The sequence below is a fragment of the Oncorhynchus nerka genome, linkage group LG20, assembly GCF_034236695.1.
Source record: "Oncorhynchus nerka isolate Pitt River linkage group LG20, Oner_Uvic_2.0, whole genome shotgun sequence".
Taxonomy (NCBI): domain Eukaryota; kingdom Metazoa; phylum Chordata; class Actinopteri; order Salmoniformes; family Salmonidae; genus Oncorhynchus; species Oncorhynchus nerka.
Genome location: NC_088415.1, coordinates 40445652 through 40465564, shown reverse-complemented (window position 1 = coordinate 40465564; position 19913 = coordinate 40445652). Strand labels below are relative to the sequence as shown.

At 41.1% G+C, this 19913-nt stretch overlaps 2 protein-coding genes across 5 annotated transcripts in view; both read right to left on the bottom strand.

Moving 5' to 3' along the window:
- Positions 1 to 8508, bottom strand: part of kansl2 (KAT8 regulatory NSL complex subunit 2) — a 30030-nt gene extending 21522 nt beyond the window's left edge. The window contains exons 1-3 of one of the 4 annotated variants that reach the window (XM_029622555.2): positions 8442 to 8508; positions 7073 to 7331; positions 6700 to 6872 (exon numbers count right to left, since the gene is read on the bottom strand). In XM_029622555.2, the coding sequence (XP_029478415.1) occupies positions 6700 to 6872; positions 7073 to 7323 (424 nt within the window). In that variant the 5' untranslated portion in view covers positions 7324 to 7331; positions 8442 to 8508. Of the gene's footprint in view, positions 1 to 6699; positions 6873 to 7072; positions 7332 to 7477; positions 7585 to 8141 lie in introns of those variants that run through there. The other 3 variants (XM_029622557.2, XM_029622554.2, XM_029622556.2) reach the window with 3 other exon arrangements.
- Positions 8509 to 9442: 934 nt separating this feature from the next.
- Positions 9443 to 19627, bottom strand: LOC115102515 (cyclin-T1-like). Its single transcript, XM_065005497.1, has 9 exons — positions 19414 to 19627; positions 18357 to 18438; positions 18101 to 18229; positions 15309 to 15369; positions 14537 to 14598; positions 14292 to 14347; positions 13848 to 14011; positions 13672 to 13742; positions 9443 to 13536 (listed from the first exon to the last, which is right to left on the bottom strand). The coding sequence occupies exons 1-9, from the start codon at positions 19584 to 19586 to the stop codon at positions 12229 to 12231; spliced, it is 2106 nt and encodes a 701-aa protein (XP_064861569.1). The 5' UTR covers positions 19587 to 19627; the 3' UTR covers positions 9443 to 12228.
- Positions 19628 to 19913: the final 286 nt, after the last annotated feature.

The following is a 19913-nucleotide window of genomic DNA, read 5'->3' as shown; positions in this document are numbered from 1 at the left end:
TTGCCAATTCCTTATAAAATAAAAGTTGGGTTTTATGCTTACTGCACATTTACAAAACAGACTTGACATCTAGTATAGTAGTCTTTGGCTAAAAATGCTGCTAACCTAACAATTCCACGCACGACAAACCTTATTCATTTTCCAGAATCAATGTTCATTGATACTCGTGTAAGATCGTTGCAAGATCAAATCCCCGAGCTGACAAGGTAAAAATCTGTCCTTCTGCCCCTGAACAAGGTAGTTAACCCACTGTTCCTAGGCAGTCATTGAAAATAAGAATTTGCTCTTAACTGACTTGCCTACTTAAATAAAAGGTCAAATAAAAAAGTAGAGTCTTCTCTGCACACAATTTGAGTAGATACAGTAAAAAATGCCTCAATGTGTGTCCATATTACCAATTATTTTGAACCAAACCTCAAATAGCGAATTGAAACCGCTTGCCAGAGGAAATGTCATCTATCAACTTTGTTGGCGTGAGAGGCAGGGGCTGGGTGTGTAAACCATAGAGGAAGAGTAAAATCTGTCCAAAATAAGGCCAAAACGTTTCTATGGGCTTATTTTGGACCTAAGCTTGTTGCCTGCCTTCGCCTTTGGGACAACGACACCCAGCCTCGCTACTGTATATAGCCTCACTACTGTTATTATTCACTGTCTTTATTTCCTTACTTAACAATTTTTCACCTATTGCTATTTTTTTTACTTAAAAATTGCACTGTTGGTTAGTGTCTGTCAGTAAGCATTTCACTGTAAGGTCTACTACACCCGTTGTATTCGGCGCACGTGATAAATAAACTTCGATTTGAGACGTACATATCATCATAATGTACAGATCTCTGATGTAAATGGTGAGGTACACAGGAGCGAAGAAAAATAAAAAATAAAACACGAGAACATGTGGACATAAACACTCGAACAACCTAAATTCTTACAGGCATATGTAATATCGCGCAAAAACAAAGTCAATGTAGTCGCCCAGCCTCATATCGAACACCTTTGGGATGAACTGGAACGCCAACTGCAAGCCAGGCCTAATTCCCCAATTACAGCGCCCGTCCTCACTAATGCTCGTGGCTGAATGGAAGCAAGTCCCTTCAGCAATGTTCCAACATCTAGTGGAAAGCCTTCCCAGAAGCGTAGAGGCTGTCATAGCCAAAGGGGGGGTTACATTACAGCCATATTCTAAAATGTATTACATTTTTATAAAGTAATCTACAAACAATACCCCATAATGACAAAGCGAAACAGCTTTAGTAATTTTCACAAATGTATTACAAACAAAAATGCCATATTTACATAAGTATTCAGAACCTTTGCTATGAGCTCAGGTGCATCCTGTTTCCATTGATAATTCTTGAGATGTTTCTACAACTTGATTGGAGTCCAAGTGTGGTAAATTCAATAGATTGGACATGATCTGGAAAGGCACCTGTTTATATAAGGTCCAGCAGTTCTCTGGTCTGATGAAACCAAGATAAAACTTTTTAGCTTGAATGCCTAGTGTTATGTCTGGAGGAAACATGGCACCACCCCTAAAAGTTAAGCATGGTGGTGGCAGCATCATGCTTTTGGGATGTTTTGCAGCAGCAAAACATCCCAAAAGCAAATTTGCAAACATTTCTAGAAACCTGTTTTAGCTTTGTCATTATGGGGTATTGTTTGTAGATTGATTAAATAGTTTCCCCCTCATCAATTTTAATAAGGCTGGACAAAGTTGAATTACTGTTTAATGAATGCCCCGCCTCACTTTCCTCCACAACGCAGGGGTTAGACTAAATAGACTAAACAATGTAATTTAACCAACTGACTGGCCAGCAATCAGGGCATTCATCAGTAAAGTCACGGTGCAAGCTGATAAATCTGGTTGTCCAAAATACTAAGTCAAACTTATTGATGAAATTGAAGCGTGTCAGGTGATTTGCAATTCATAACTTACATTTTACCGGTACTACCAGTAGTAGTAGGCCAACCGATAACGCCACGACGGAATGCGTTTGAAGTGATGATGCGCCGCCGAGAACAGCTAGCATGTCAAGCAAAGTACATCGCCAGTGGCATGCACACACTTCGTGCAGATGAGCAGGTGGGGGCTTGTGGCAGCCAGACGAGATAATCGAAAGAGGATGCGGTGAGCAAAGTTACTGGGCTAGAATTAAGTCACGCTTGCTCTATATAGATTGATGCTTCTATATATTTTGTTAATGCCTAGGCTATATACTCAGTCAGGTAATGAACTCATTATGCATCAACATTTACAATTTCATTACAAATATTTATTGTCAATCATTCTCATTTTGTTTGGCTTTACAAGTAGATTAATGAACCGATACATTAATACATTTTTTCTAAAATAATTTGTGAATATGATAAAATGTACAGTGCCTTGCGAAAGTATTCCGCCCCCTTGAACTTTGCGACCTTTTGCCACATTTCAGGCTTCAAACAAAGATATAAAACTGTATTGTTTTGTGAAGAATCAACAAGTGGGACACAATCATGAAGTGGAACGACATTTATTGGATATTGCAAACTTTTTTAACAAATCAAAAACTGAAAAATTGGGCGTGCAAAATTATTCAGCCCCCTTCTTGCGTCGAGCCATCCCGGATCCGGTATCGTGACTACAGCCTCAAGCTCATTACCATAACGCAACGTTAACTATTCATGAAAATCGCAAATGAAATGAAAATCTATTTGCTCTCAAGCTTAGCCTTTTGTTAACAACACTGTCATCTCAGATTTTCAAAATATGCTTTTGAACCATAGCTAAACAAGCATTTGTGTAAGAGTATTGATAGCCTAGCATTGCATTAAGCCTAGCATTCAGCATGCAACATTTTCCACAAAAACCAGAAAAGAATTCAAATAAAATAATTTACCTTTGAAGAACTTCAGATGTTTTCAATGAGGAGACTGTTAGATAGCAAATGTTCCGTTTTTACAAAAAATATTATTTGTGTCGACTAATCGCTCCGTTTTGTTCATCACATTTTGGGAGGGAAAAAAAAAAAATATATATATATTAAGTCATTAAAACGCTAACTTTTTTCCAAATTAACTCCATAATATCGACAGAAACATGGCAAACCGATGTTTAGAATCAATCCTCAAGTTGTTTTTCACATATCTATCGACGACAAAATCCATCGTGGCAGTTTACTTTCTCTTCTGAAGAAATGGAACGCGCATGGACCTACAGATTACGCACACAGGACACCGGGCGGGACACCAGGTAAATGTAGTCTCTTATGGTCAATCTTCCAATGATATGCCTACAAACACGTCACAATGCTGCAGACACCTCGGGGAATAGACAGACCGCAGGCTCATTCCTGGCGCATTCACAGCCATATAAGGAGACATTGGAACACAGCGCCTTCAGAATATGGGGCATTTCCTGTATGAAACTTCATCTTGGTTTCGCCTGTTGCATTAGTTCTGGGGCACTCACAGATAATATCTTTGCAGTTTTGGAGACGTCAGAGTTGTCTTTCCAAGGCTGTCAATTCCATGCATAGTCGAGCATCTTTTCGTGACAAAATATTGAGCTTAAAACGGGCACGTCTTTTTATCCAATAATGACATAGCGCCCCCATAGGTTGAACAGGTTAAGTTAATACTTTGTAGCGCCACCTTTTGCTGCGATTACAGCTGTAAGTCGCTTGGGGTATGTCTATCAGTTTCGCACATCGAGAGACTGACATTTTTTCCCATTCCTCCTTGCAAAACAGCGAGCTCAGTGAGGTTGGATGGAGAGCATTTGTGAACAGCAGTTTTCAGTTCTTTCCACAGATTCTCGATTGGATTCAGGTCTGGACTTTGACTTGGCCATTCTAACACCTGGATATGTTTATTTTTGAACCATTCCATTGTAGATTTTGCTTTATGTTTTGGATCATTGTCTTGTTGGAAGACAAATCTCCATCCCAGTCTCAGGTCTTTTGCAGACTCCATCAGGTTTTCTTCCAGAATGGTCCTGTATTTGGCTCCATCCATCTTCCCATCAATTTTAACCATCTTCCCGGTCCCTGCTGAAGAAAAGCAGGCCCAAACCATGATGCTGCCACCACCATGTTTGACAGTGGGGATGGTGTGTTCAGAGTGATGAGCTGTGTTGCTTTTACGCCAAACATAACATTTTGCATTGTTGCCAAAAAGTTCTATTTTGGTTTCATCTGACCAGAGCACCTTCTTCCACATGTTTGGTGTGTCTCCCAGGCGGCTTGTGGCAAACTTTAAAAACACTTTTTATGGATATCTTTAAGAAATGGCTTTCTTCTTGCCACTTCCATAAAGGCCAGATTTGTGCAATATACGACTGATTGTTGTCCTATGGACAGAGTCTCCCACCTCAGCTGTAGATCTCTGCAGTTTATCCAGAGTGATCATGGGCCTCTTGGCTGCATCTCTGATCAGTCTTCTCCTTGTATGAACTGAAAGTTTAGAGGGACGGCCAGCTCCTTGGGATGTTTAAAGCTTGGGAAATCTTTTTGTATCCAAATACGGCTTTAAACTTCTTCACAACAGTATCTCGGACCTGCCTGGTGTGTTCCTTGTTCTTCATGATGCACTCTGCGCTTTTAACGGACCTCTGAGACTATCACAGTGCAGGTGCATTTATACAGAGACTTGATTACACACAGGTGGGTTGTATTTATCATTAGTCATTTAGGTCAACATTGGATCATTCAGAGATCCTCACTGAACTTCTGGAGAGAGTTTGCTGCACTGAAAGTAAAGGGGCTGAATAATTTTGCACGCCCAATTTTTGAGTTTTTGATTTGTTAAAAAAGTTTGAAATATCCAATAAATGTCGTTCCACTTCATGATTATGTCCCACTTGTTGATTCTTAAAAAAAATACAGTTTTATATCTTTATGTTTGAAGCCTGAAATGTGGCAAAAGGTCGCAAAGTTCAAGGGGGCCGAATACTTTCGCAAAGGCACTGTATAATAGAATGCAAAATAGAATGCAATTTGTGAATGTTTAATGCTAATTTGTTTATTAACCTCTTACCTCTACCTGGGACGCTTGCGTCCCAACTAGAGCTCTGGAAATGCAAATGCGCTACGCTAAATGCTAATAGTATTAGTTAAAACTCAAAAGTTCATTAAAATACACATGCAGGGTATCAAATTAAAGCTACACTCGTTGTGAATCCAGGCAACAAGTCAGATTTTTAAAATGCTTTTCGGCGACAGCATGAGAAGCTATTATCTGATAGCATGCAACAATACACTACAACAGAAAAGCACAGCAGGGGACGTAAACAAAATAATTAGCATTTCGGCGTTACACAAACCGCACAATAAAATAGAAAACAGTCATTACCTTTCACCATCTTCTTTGTTGGCACTCCTAGATGTCCCATAAACACTATTGGGTCTTTATTTCGATTAAATCGGGCCATATAAAGCCAAGATATCGTTATATGTAGACTGTGTGATAAACGAAAAAAACAGCGATTTCACAACGTAACGTCATTTTTTTAAATTCAAAAAGTAGACGATAAACTTTCACAAAACACGTTTGTAATGCTACTTTAGGTATTAGTAAACGTTAATAAGCGATAAAAATCATCCGTAGGCGATGTAAATATCATTAGCTGTCGTCTTGGAAAAAATTTCAGGAGAGAGCTCTTCCGGAATGATCTGGGCGGAGACCGGAGGTAAGCGGTGCCCCTCTTTCGGTTCAACCAAGAATCAAAGATGATTAAATTCACAAGATACTCGACAACATGGGGATGCTGTGGGAGTTGAATGCTCGGTCTTATCTAATTCGGCTCACTGTTAACAATTGCTGGAAGTGGCGCAAGGATATTTATTTCCATTTTCTGTGATCAGGTTTTCCTGCGCTTTCCGATGTAACGCACGTTATGTAATAGCCACAGTCGTGATTTAACCCGTTTTAAAAACGTCCGAGGGTTTCCTATACACACATTCTAACCATATGAACGTACTATATTCCTGGCATGAGTAGCAGGGCGCTGAAATGTTGCGCGATTTTTAACAAAATGTTCAAAAAAGTAGAGGGTAGGAGCAACTAGTTAATAATAATAATATGAAAATCAGTCTAAGACAATGTGGTTCCTTCCAAGTATTGCTATTCCTTATCCACTAAAATGGTGTAAAATTATTGTATGTTTGAGGAATTTTAATTATGAGATTTGTTTGAATTTAGCGTCCTGCACTTTCACTGCTGTTGTTAAATCAATCCTGTTAACGGGATCTCGGCCGTAAGAAGATGAACGGCGAATCAATTGTATGGCCTAATGGAAAAACATGGGAAAAGTCAAGGGGGTCTGAATACTCTCCAAATGCACTGGATGTTTTGGCTTGAAAAACATGCTGAAATAATGATTTAGAAAGTCATTATGATTTGTAAATGAGGCGTTTGTTCCTTCCAACTGAATTGACTATTCTCTTTGTTAATATAGAGAAAACCAACAGACCATGGGAAGATGTTAATGTTGGCCCTGTTAGGATCTGGACAGCTACCACAAGCTGTCAGACTTGATTTGGGCCCTTTCAGCAATAGTGTGTAGTAAAGGGAGAGTGAAATTAGTCCATGAATATTCAAGGTCAAGCACATGTAAGAAATTAGGTTAAGACCTGAAGTTCACTCTAGGAAAAATATGGTTATTCTAAAACATGTTGCCATTGCACATGGCTTTAGAGGGAAAGACTCAGAAATATTATTCACCGAGGATGCGGGTGGCTTCACTGCGGCTACTGTCCAGGCCATGCGTCTCGGGGCGGTTGTAGCCACTGAGCTGAGATAGGAGGGCTTCAGGGGAGGGTCCGGATGAGGCCTTTCTCAGCTGGGCCTGGAGAGCCATGACATTCCTTCTGGCGTGCTCCGCACAGAAGGTCACACTGAATGTAGACATAAGAATCACAAGCAAGATAAGAACTAAGGTCACAGAATTCAAGATTGTGCAGATATTTCTGAAGAACTGACTTGGAAAGTAAAAGACTCAGTATTCATTGATACACTAAGGGATTTCCCAGATTCAAGCCCACATACATCAAAATGCAGTTGAGAGTTTGATAAACATGCAAGTTGCTTCATTCACCCTTCTTTCTTTTCCACCTTAGGGGCTGCGTTCGGGCAGCGCTTGCCATTCTTGTTGGAGACATAGCTACACTGTCTGTAAGGGGCGTTCTTGTCCTCCAGGACATGTTTGATGCAGAACTCCAGGCCCTCCAGGCGTGGCTGGGAGCAGGGTCGCTGGGTGAAGGAGCAGGCCTGGGGCTCCTGGGTACGGGCGGTCTGGGCCACACGTCCTCTGCTTGATGGCAACACATGGATCCTTATCCTGTTCATCACTGGTCCTGGAACGGAAAAACATGTTCCGGTGAGTACCAGGGGCTGAATTAGCAACCCTACAGTTATAAATTGACATAACTACTTAGGTGAGACCAGGCAAATATTGACATTTTAATCATTTAAGCAAAGGCTCTTATCCAGTGTGACTTACAGTAGTGAGTGTACACATTTTTTATGCCGGTCTCCGATGTGAATGGAACACAACCATGGCGTTGAAAGCACCATGCTCTACCAACTGAGCCCAACGGGATACCACAATATGGTAGCAAACAAAGAACACCGGGGGGGGGGGGCATTACAATAGAATATTGATACTACAATACAACAAACATGGGCCACGATCAAATAAAAAAATGGTAACGTTCACGTGTGTATCCGTTGACGGACCGGACCCATGTCACATGAACTTAATCTGTAATTCAAGCCTTCCTCAATTCTTTCATCAAGCATTGCCACAACCTCAGCAATCAATAAATAGTTATACGAAAACATGTGCATCAGATCAGCATAACCAGCGACAAACAGAAATAAAATTATGAAAATATCAAGAAATGTACAGGGCAGTACTCATGACATATGTCCAGCCAACATGCCACATGGTTTCAGATCTGACATTTGCACATGCTGTCGATTGATAAAATGTCTAGTTAAAAAAAAAAAAAAAAAAAATCATAAATTATGCAGAACAGTAGACACGGACCTTTTCATTGCAAAAATGTTCATAACAAATGTTAGTTAATTGTTACGTTATCAAGCCATTTGTTGTAGCTAGCTGCCAAACAAGTACGTTCAAGATAAAACAAACAGTACTCTACCATCTGTGCCAAACACTTGTGCTGTGACGATCCTGCATAAAACCCAATCACGCGCCACATGGAACAGGTCCGCCTCCTTTTAGCTCAACGACATCAAATTGTAGCTTTAGTGTTAGCTTGTTAGCCAGTTAGCTTTAGCAGCCATGTTTGTTTAGCGTTCCTTAAGTCTCTGTAGCAACATATACTGGTTTATTCGCTGTCGTTGATGTACAGATGCACTCTGATATAATCCAAATATGTTAATAATCCAAAAAGGAGTTTCATATAACAGTTTGGTTAATATAACGGCGAGGAGCTTACCGTGTCCTTACCTAGACAGATCTCGAAGCACAATGCCACTGCGTCGTTTTTCCCGCACTCTCCTATCAGTGCCTTGACAAGATGGACCCGCCCCATTTGAGTGTTGATTGGTCCAGACTAGTGGGTGGGAAATACACGATAGGTTGAAAGACCTGTCTCTCAATTTACAAAACCCACATCTGAGCAAGTAGATATTCAATTGAGTTTGCGACCTTAGTATATTATTATTTACGGAAACAAGGATTGTTGCATGATCATAAAATACAAAATAAAAATGAAAGGGATGTTTTTTCTTAAACATTTATTGACATGGGATTATATCAACCACATTTTAAAAAATGAACTTTGTTCACAACAAAAGAACACATACCTTTAGTTATTTTAAACAGTATATATCCCAAAAATGTCAATTACAGACCTGAGTTGTGGTACAACTAAAACATTAAGACGTGACAATGTGTACAGACAGATACAACTTTTGAGCAGTTAATGAAGTACAAAGGAGTAGCATTTGTGATTTTGCATTTGGTTGCATGAGTGTCTTCCATCTATTTTCATAATTTCAGCTTCCTTTTGTGGTCGTTCTTGTTAAACAAGCACTCGCACAAGATAATATTGCATACAGTCATCCATGTATCAGTTCAAATCCAAACATTCTTAGCTTAATTTAGTACTAATGAGTATCTTATTATATTATATCAAATAGAATGGAAACGTAATGTTCCTAGTAATACAAGTGATAATTTCCTCAGTTTTTAACAAAAAAAAAGCTATGTTTGTTAGACAATCCTGATGGGATAACGTTTCAGTGCATTTTGAAGTATATCCATGTTTCTCTTCAAATATCATCATAAAGGCTTACCTGAGTGACAAAAATCAATGGTTGGACTCAAGTACTGTAGAAACTTGGCAGACTTTGGCCATTTTATGTAGCCTTTGGAAACAGCAAAAATGTATTTCCATCATGGGTCAGTTAAAGTAATAGAAAACAGCCCCCAGAATAATGATAACTCTTTCCTTTATATACAAAAACAAACAGCAAGAACACAACATGATCAAATCAGTATGCTACAGCTGTGTTACATGATCTCCAAAAAATGAATCTGTCCATTGGCAGCTTATTGGACCAAGAGAGTTCTGATAAAATGTCAAACATGTCAGAGCTAAGTTACAGCCCACTTCATTTCCACTATCACATAATCTTAAAGATGATTCCCAACACATGATTAAATGAGAGAATACCAGTTTATGACCAATAAACATGACAAACAGCATAACTGGACACAAAGGGGATGATTATTATCTTAATTGAACAAGTCCTTTACACAGAAATTCATCCCTGACAAGGATGGTTGACAGTGGTAGGAGGGATTTTTTTGTTGTTAAATCCTCTAGTCTCTCAGTTAAGCATGTGTAATCGCCATAAACAAACCAGAAAAAAATTGCTGTATTATCTAAATAATATAGACAAAAGAATATGCCCCTTACTAAAATCGCCCAAAAAGGGAATTTCAATTTAATTAAATTAAGTGAAGACTTCAGTTACTGTTAAAACAGTAAAAGTAACACTTAATTCTGTTCAAAACACTAAAAAAGACAATCAGTCCATTATCAAAATGATTGACACTGCTGTGGTTTGTATATGAATATGTCGATACACCACATGGCCAAAAGTATGTGGACACCTGCTTGTCAAACATCTCATTCCAAAATCATGGCCATTAATATGGAGTTGGTCCACCCTTTCCTGCTATGACAGCCTCCACTCTTCTGGGAAAGCTTTCCACTAGATGCTGGAACATTGCTACGGGGACTTGCTTCCATTCAGCCACAAGAGCATTAGTGAGGCCGAGCACTGTTGGGCGATGAGGCCTGGCTCCCAATCGGCCTTCCAATTCATCCCAAAGCTGTTTGATGGGAGTTGAAGTCAGGGCTCTGTGCAAGCCAGTCAAGTTCTTCTACACCGATCTCGAAAACCATTTCTGTATGGACCTCGCTTTGTACACGGTGGCATTGTCATGCTGAAACAAGTAAGGACCTTCCCCAATCTGTTGCCACAAGGTTTGATGCACAGAACAGTCTAGAATGCCATTGTATGCTGTAGCGTTAAAATTTCCCTTCACTGGAATTAAGGGTCCAAGCCCCAACCATAAAAACAGCCCCAGACCATTATTGCTCCTCCAACAAAATTTACAGTTGGTACTATGCATTCAGGCAGGTAGCGTTCTTCTGGTATCTGCCAAACCCAGATTTGTCTGTTGGTCTGCCAGATGGTGCAGCGTGATTCATCACTCCAGAGAATGCGTTTCCACTGTTCCAGAGTCCAATGGCGGCGAGCTTTACACCACTCCAGCCGACACTTGGCATTGCACATGGTGATCTTAGGCTTATGTGCGGCTGCTTGGCCATGGAAACCCATTTCATGAAGCTCCCAACAAACACTTGTGCTAACGTTGCTTCCAGAGGCAGTTTGAATCTCGGAGATAAGAGTTGCAACCGAGTACAGACAATTTTACCTGCTACAGCACTCGATGGTCCAGTTTTATTAGCTTGTGTGTCATACCACTTCACAGGTGAGCAGTTCTTGCTCCTAGATGTTTCTACGTCACAATAACATCACTTACAAACTGACATTTTGGAAAGGTGGCAGCCTATTACAGTGCCACGTTTAAAGTCACTGTGCTCTTCAGTAAGGCCCAGTCTACTGCTTATGTTTGTATATGGAGATTGCATGGCTGTGTGCTTAATTTTATACACCCGTCAGCAACGGGTACAGCTGAAACAGCTAAATCCACTAATTTGAATGAGTGTCTACATACTTTTGGCCATGCAGTGCATGTACTGTAGTATAAACTCTGAATGTTAGTGTAAGCATTTGACTGCTAACATTTTACAACCATTTAAAACAATGACTGCAACACACAAATCTAGGAACTAAAATATAAGCCGTATCAATCTACAGGATTTTTAGCAACTTTTTTCTTAATAAATGTACAAAATATTTGTCTACTTTTACCAATTTACATTATTCATATTAAACAATTGTTCACAAAATAATGCAGAGATTACAAAACAAATGTATTGACAAAACGGAGACAAAAACCTCAGTGACTACAGTATTTTGAAACAAACAAAATGTTGAAAACGATGGCTTTGAAGACATGCATTCTGAAATAGGCCTGTGTAAGGAGCACTCAACTATCCTTCAGTTTAACACAGCAGAAAGGGGCAGTTATTTATATATATATATATATTTTTTAAACTTCCTCAAAAGCATTCAATACTAATAATAAATAGTATATTTCAAAAACATTCTGGAAAAGACTCATTGTTAACAAGACTTTAAAATGTAGTAAGTGAAGCAAACAAGTTTGTTTCCTCTAATAGGCATTCAAACATGTAACGTTTGACTTTCTTTTAAAAACAGCTATGGCTCAAATATTATGCCCGCCATTCCATAAAATTTGATTTGAGTTCATATCATGATAAAGTATTTACATTGTGAATAAATTAATTTTGTTCGTTTCAAATTTTTTGCAAGCTTTTCTTTCACACCTCCTGTTATTGCCCCACAGATGTATTGAATATGATGTGACGAGGGACACACTTCAGCACCTACATCACTGAAAAGTATGTATTGGTACATTTCTTTGCTGTCAAGTTGAAAACCACAACATGATCCATACAAACACATAAAAGGGACAAAATTCACAGAGCAAATATCTTATGTAACATGGTTGGATGCGTCTACAGGTACACTGTCAGTAATTCACCCCTTCATCAGGGATCACTTGGGTAGAGGGGGTAGCGGAGGTGGAGGTTCAGCAGGCAGAGGTGGTGGTCGAGATCCCCCCCTAGACCCGCCGCTGTATCTGTACTCCACGTACTGAGACCGGCAATCAAACATGGGAGGCTGGACAGGCTGCACCCCCTGAGCACTCAGTAAAGAGTTCAGCATTTCAAACGTGTCCTGATACTCATTCGACTGGCTGCCAACACCTGCATTGTGTCCGTTAGTGTCCGGCTTGTCCCCCTTGGAGTGAGAGTAGTTGCCCTGGTGGAGGGAGGGGAGACCCAGGGAGGGGAGGATATCAGTGGGGTGTGCCCCCAGGGAGTGTGCTCCAGAGGCAGCTAAAAGAGCAGGCAGCTGGTGAGCTGAGTTCCTGGAGGACTTAGAGACTTTGGACGAGTGGGAGCCCTGGGACTCTGTGGAATGTGTCCTCTTTCGAGACACAGAGGAAGAGGAGCTCATTCTAGACGAGTCACTGGGGGCTTTTTTGCTGCTGCTTCCTCCTACAGCTCCAGCAGCACTGGCTGAGTGTTTATGTGACGAGGACGAAGAGACAGAAGCACCGCTAAAAGATGACGATGAATGATGGTGGTGGTGGTGATGATGATGGTGGTTGGAACGTTCTCGGTGCTTTCCCTCTCTAGTCTTGCCCCCCTCCTCTCCCGAGCCTCCACTGCGTACTTTCTCAGGCACCCGAATTCTCACTTTGATGTCCTTTTCTCCTCCTGCTCCTCTGTTACCTCCTCCACTATGCCCCCCGCCTCCCCCAGACCCCAGAGGGAGGCGCATCTTCAGGGAGCTGCGCTCGCCCCTCTCCTTTTCCAGGGGGATCTTGAGGATGATGGGCGAGGGGCTGCTGAGGTCAGAGGAGGCCGAGCTGGAATGGTGGGAGCTGGATTGCTGCTGGTCACGATGGTGCTTCTCCTTCCTCTGCTGCTGGCCTATCAGAGCCTGAGCTGCCGTGGCGTACTCCCTCTTCACGCTGGCCTCCATGTTCTCCAGCTTCCTCTTCTGAGCAGCCAGGACGTCAGCGTGCTTGGCCCGGTACTCGCTCAGTGACACCTTGGCCGGGGCGTGCAGCTCGGCGTGGCTGGGCTGGTCGGAACCACTGCCAAGTGTCGACTTGAGCTCCAGTAGTATAGGAGCCATGGAGGAGGAAGATGAAGAGAGAGGGTTGGAGAGGCTCATCAGGCCACCCAGCGTGGTCTCAGATGACGACATGGAGACCATGCTCATCATGCCATCTGTCTGATCGCCGTCTTCTGGCACCTTGGACTTCCCCCCCTTCACTGTCTGACCTGCCGCCTGGAACAAGAAATCACAGAGTTGGGTAATGACGGAGCTACATTTATTTAAATCAGGAAAGACCCTTTTGCGAGGGCGACCTGAAAGAAATGGAGCTGTGAAAATATTTAAAATGTATGTTAAACTATGACTTACTTTCCAGTTGCGAATGCGTTTTAATCGGCTTGGTGTCTTCTCCAAGATCTGCAGGAACTCGTGGGTGAGCTCTATGGGGCACAACGTATTACAAAGGGCGCTGCAATTCAGTTCCCTACAATACAATCTAACCAACAACTACACAAACATGCATAATGAAATGCAATCAAACTTACCATCCAGCAGCTCGAGGGTGACAGTATTGTCCACATACTCCCACCAGTGCTTGCTGTCTGTAGAGACTGGGATCTCCCAGTTGGACCACTTGCAGGCCAGGTGGATGCAAACGCAGGCTACGATGGGCGGGCTGTGTTGCAGGCAGAATGTGGTCAGGTGTAGACTACACAACAGGTTGGGTCCCAGATAAACCAGCAGAAGGAAAATCCATGGAAACAGCGGAAATACAAGAGGGGGAGGAGAAGAAACAGATTCAGTTTCAGAATATAATGAAAAGGACGACGGTGCACCTCTTAGATGAGTGGTAATTTCATTCAAATACAGGTCATAAGAGCCTCTCCTGCTTTAGATCAGACAATGTTGCATTGCATTTTCATTGAATAATGTTATATCGAACTGAAATGAAAAGCGTGAAGTTGAACACAGCAGAGTGAACAGCATACCTGTTGGTAGCCATGAAGTATGACGTCTGGGCCAAATCCTTACTCGCTGGAACAACAACACGAGAAACAAGAAAATACAATTAAAACCTGCTACGTTCAAAATACTGACATTAAAAACATGTGGTTAAAATATGCATAAATAATACCTTTAACTAGGCGAGAACCATTTATGTCATTTGTAAAAGCACTACTAGGGTTCGGAAACTTCACCAGTAGCCTACAAAGGGACATTGTTGATGCTTACCTCTGACTAGCTGGGTGCACTTGACAACATGAGTATGTGGGTGGTCAATGGTGATTTCAAAGGCTGTAATGAATAGGGCAGAGGGGAGACAGAAGAAAGGTTCCATGAGACAATTTCAAAAGAACTATCTACAATCCTCTTTCTATGAGAATTTGAGGCTGCTAATGCAAAATACACATTTTCACTCGAAAAGTACTGAATTTATTGGATATTTCAGTACTCTCACAGAGCATTAAAATAAATAATTGCCCCGGAAAACCAATGTACTTGTTTTATGAAACTACAGTAAATAGTGAATGAATGCACTGCTTTAGGTCTTCAGATGACAGGCCCTGTTTAAGACAAATGTGAATGAGTGAGTAGAGAATAAAACAAGTTTGGCATTTACATTTAAGCCATTCATTGACACAAAGGTCATAGGTGGCGAATGGCCATTATAGCAAGCAATCCAAATGCTAGCAATACTGTACTAAATTCACTTGCTCTCTAATGTGATTACAACAAAAACATCCTCCATCACGACAACCTGCACCAGAATTACTCAACACAAATGAATGGCTTAAAACCACAAGGAAAATGTGAAAAAGTATGTGATAAATAGTGAGCATATAGAACTAGGTGAACTAGATGATGTGTGGACGTCCAATAGAATTAACTGCTACTCAAAACTCTGCTGTGGACAAGAACAAAGATGGTTAATAGTGTCGGCAAGCAGCACATCTCTAGTTTTGGGTGAAATCAAAGACCCCATTCATTTGTCCATCCCAACTTACCCAGGGTCTGGAGTATAATGCTCTCAAGAATGACCAGGTCTTGGGCTTGTTGCAGGTAAGCCTGAGGTTGAGAGGACAGGCAGGAGACAGGCATTACTCACTAGGAGGCATTCTCTCTCACCCCTTACGTCTCACTCACCCTCTTGCTTTCCCTTTAAGCAGTCTTACCTTCAAGGAGGTACAACTAAGCTTGGGCAGTATCCAGATTGTCATACCTTCAGACCGACCTTGTGCCATACCGGGATATTCTGTAATACCCGCACTGAACACAAACCCCACTGAGCCTCTAATCCGAAGGTTACGAGGATGTTATCAAGGTAAATGCCAGCTTTTAGCCAATAAAAATATATGAAAAGCCGATAACTAAAATTGTTGCCGGCCAAAAAGACGCACGGTCCTCATAAGGGACTTCAGCTAAGTATACCCCGACTGGGCAAATTGGAAAAGATTGTGTAGATTATTCCCCTTTCCAGCATGCCCGCCAAGAGGTGATTCTTTCTCCAAAACAGAGTTCAGAGGGACTCAAGATAGCAACTTTGTGAGGACAAAGTAACGAGGCTGATGCGCATCGCAAACTGCTCCAAAGAGTTGGACAGCTTTGACTTCCCAACAGCAGCGGCTCACTTTGAGCAGGCCAAGGTCCGCCGCAAACGCATATAAATTAGAGGCAAATTGTGTTTGTCAGACCCGGTCTTAACAGTTCTGCTGCTGCCCTAAGCAAGACCAAAATATGTCGCCCGTGTCATGATTTGGAATCATGATTTGGATTGATAGACTAACGTAATGATGTGCATCATGCTCAATTGGTGCATTCCAGTTGAGTTTATTCAGTAGCACATGGAAACTAAATATCGTTGCCAACTATTCACATCGGAGAGTTACAATGTTGCGATCACTAGGCAGCCAACAGCCTATAGTAAGAGTAGGGATGCAAAATTCCACTAACTTTCCCAAAATTCCCTGGTTTCCCCAAAATCCTGGTTGTAAATTGATGGATTTCCTGCTTATTCCCCCATAATTCCAGGAATCTTCTAACCATGATTTTTGGAAAACTTGGGGAATTTGGGTAAAGTTACAGGAATTGCAACCCGAAGTAAGAGAGAGTTGTTATCAATAAGCCACGTATGTCACACATGACAAGTCACAACCCCACGTTCAAATGACAATAAACACAACATTTCTCAACATCATCCAATATAACTGTAAAAAGAGTGAGATATCATTTGAGATTTGGAAACAAGTGCTTTCATAAACCCATGGCGCGGGGCTTGTGTCACAGGAGTATTGTAAAATAAGCTTGAAACAGCCTTAATGAAATTTGTGTATTTGATTGTCCAACATCAGTTTTATAATTTCTTCATTTTGTGGCCACCAAGAGGGGCCTATTTCTCCTGCTGTGGTGCTGAATAGCAGCGAGAATGGGGAGTAGGGCAACCCTGGTGTTCGTAGACACCCTTGTTTTGTTATTCATTAGACGAAATTAAACTGTTCATGGCTAGACTAAATTAAATTAGAGGCCCAGATCGTAATCAATTTATATAATTCAAATACTCATACAAAGCCTATAGGATAGGTCGTTTCCAAATTATATTATATTTTGAAGTGGTATTGTATTACTGTGTAAGTGAGTTCTTCTAGGTTAAATGTTTTTCTTTTTAAAAATGTATATTGAGTTATGATTTATAGCAGGGATGAAGACAACGGGCAATGAACAACATTCTACTTTATTACAACTTTACAGGATAATTTCTATTCTGTTAAGATGAATTATAATCTAAATGTGATTTTGAACACCGTGGGTGGACACCAGGTAAAGTTACGCACCGCATGCATATGGACACCAGGTAAAGTTATCAAATGTCTGGTCATTTAAAACCTTGCCAGTCAAGTTGTCTGGCGCCAAATTTTCCTAAACTATTTTTTACATTTTCCTAAACTAAACTATTTTCAGATGTTGAAGTTATACAAGTAACTCAGAAAAGCTACTCACAGTTTGCTGCACGCAGCACCGAACAAATATAAAGACAGCAAGGTTCTTGATCCAGGAGAGGATTATCTGCTGTTACCAAGCAAAGCTTGATTTTGGACGACGCTAACAACTTAGCTAGATAGCTAACTAGTGACTAAATTTGCAAACCAAATGCACAATTGCAGAGCATTTAGCATATGTTAGATAGTTAACATTGGGCTCTAGTCTTGTGTGTTGTAAACAAACACTGCGTGACTGGAGACTACAGGTAAGCTTCATATTGAAAAATGATGTGACAGGTGAAATGAAGAACACAATCTTCTTAATTTCCTAAAGTAATGCACAACTTGACTGCAGGTACAGTATTTACTTCAAAAGTAGCTACAAATATAAAACTTCAAATAAATAGTATTGAAAAACCATCTCGTGGCTATTTCCAAATACCCTGGTATACGGTATACCGCCCAAGCCTAGGTACAACCGCCTCAAAACACCCCATGGCTGTGATAATACCAGTATTGCAATATTTTTTTCATGACAAAAATGAAAACATGAAGCAGACCTGCTCTGTAAAATAGTGTGCTATAGCTTGTCAAATAAATAAATTAGACTCCGGATGACAACATATTTGTTTCCAACATTAGGGCTGTTTTCTTAAAGAAGTGAAATCCGCTTAGTGTTTTGTTTCCTTGCCACGATACAAACAATTATATTGATACTGGTATCGTCCCGGCCCTAACAAACATACCCAAATCAGTTTGTGGAGCACCATGCAAGTGCCAGAGTGAGTTCAAAGTGGAGTGGCCAGACCATGGAGACTTACATCACTGCGGACATCTGGTGAAGGGTCCTGAGGATTGAGGCATGCATGGGTCACCTTGATAACATGCTCCAACTTGCGGGGCTGCTCCTCAACCTTTGCAGCCAGGAATAGTGTTGCTGGAGCTATGACCTAGGGGGGAAAATAGGACATTTTGATAGATGCTGTACTGATAGTGCTATGCATTTGACATGTTTCATTTCAAACTATATAAGATACATTTTGCAAAAGATGATGTCAGTGTGTGCAAAGTACTTACATTTCTGTGGAACCTGGTGAACGACTGGATCATGTAGAATCGGTGCATATACACAATGGCAGTATTAATTGTTAGCTGGGACCTGATGCATAGCTACGGGTTAAGGGTTATAGCATAACAATATGACCTGATGTCTCCGTGAGATTGAACTCACTACTTTAAGAGTTAAATGACAAATAGTATGTTTGATTGATGACACCATATTGTATGTAACAGTAACTACCAACTTATTTTCAAAACTAGTTTTGGATGTAGCCGAGTGATCTAGTACTGCTGTAACTAACGTTACTCCAAATGTTGGCAGTGTGTGTGGTGGTACGTAGTAGGATAACGTATCTCGCTGGCTAGAACTGCATTGTGGGTTAGATCGTTTGCTGTAGCTATCAAGGTAGCAAATAATGGCCACAAAGAAGCCAAACGTATCAAATAAAACGGGTAAAAAACTTTCTTAATCTCAAATCACATGGACATTTTATCGAACAGCATTGGACCGCTCACCAATACAATGTCTAATAGTTAGTTATGTAACGTACGCATGGGTTTTAAACTATTGTGTTGTTAGCCTATAGTTAACTCATCGTTATATAGAGCAGATAAATAGATAGCTAGTTTTAACGTTACCCGCGTTGGCTCCCAAAACAGCGCAATTGTTGTCCCAATAACGTTATGCTCTTAAAGTGTTTGATACACCAAACCCCCACGTATAATAGCTAAACAACTCAAACGTCCCTCTGCTCGGCTTTTGTTCTCTAACGTTAAAAGAAGCGTAGGCCTCGGCTGCAAAGGCCTACACAACGTTAGCTAGAAATGCTAATCACACGCAATGATGGCCGGGCCCTTGCTAGCGAGTCGCACGTCTGGGCCGCTAGTTTCAATTAGCTAGCAACCACTCCAGTCCATACCAAGCACATTAATAAATTGTAGTATCAACAATAACACCCCAACTATAAACACAATAGCAGACATTAGCTAGCATCTCGCCATGCCGCCAAACCGGCTTCAACCTCTTGAAGCTAGCTAACCGCTAGCAGGCGCAAATCGTCCCGACAAAAGATACACATTGAGTCGTTGTCCCATGTCCTGTAGAAGGTTCGCAGCTTGTTGTCTGTAGGACAATTCTTTGTCTGGATCAAGCCCCGCACGGCGAGACGGGCTATTCTCGATCTGTTCTCGGGTGAAGTACCATTTGTTGTTGTTTATTGCAGAAGGAGAAGGGAAGGAAGCCGCCATTACTGAGAAGGACAATATTTTTAAAATTGTGGATCACAGGAAGTGACGTCAATTATATGAATTGCAAGTGTCCCCAAGGCAAATATTTTGGTTCCTCTCTGTCCAAAGCAACATTTCTAAACATCTCGAATATTGTGTAAATGCAGACCGCAGCTCAGGGCGTTTCTTGATGTGGTTGTTCCTTATCGGCAAATGTTATGAGGTGTCATGGTGACTGTGGTATGAGACGGATGGTTTCTAACACAGATGATTTGTTTACATAGCAGGTAAAACAAAGTACATCAAGTGAATTAGCGTGGCTGGTTAGGAGACTGAGGAAAAGAGTTA

Bases quoted from the DNA above. Each gene is read 5' to 3' on its own strand.
- LOC115102515 (XM_065005497.1), bottom strand. From the start codon at position 19,586: ATGGCGGCTTCCTTCCCTTCTCCTTCTGCAATAAACAACAACAAATGG. The intron at 18,439-19,413 runs GTATCTTTTGTC...GCTATGCATCAG, and splicing joins ATGGGACAACGACTCAATGT to GTCCCAGCTAACAATTAATA. The intron at 14,599-15,308 runs GTAAGTTGGGAT...TATTCATTACAG, and splicing joins CATTATACTCCAGACCCTGG to CCTTTGAAATCACCATTGAC.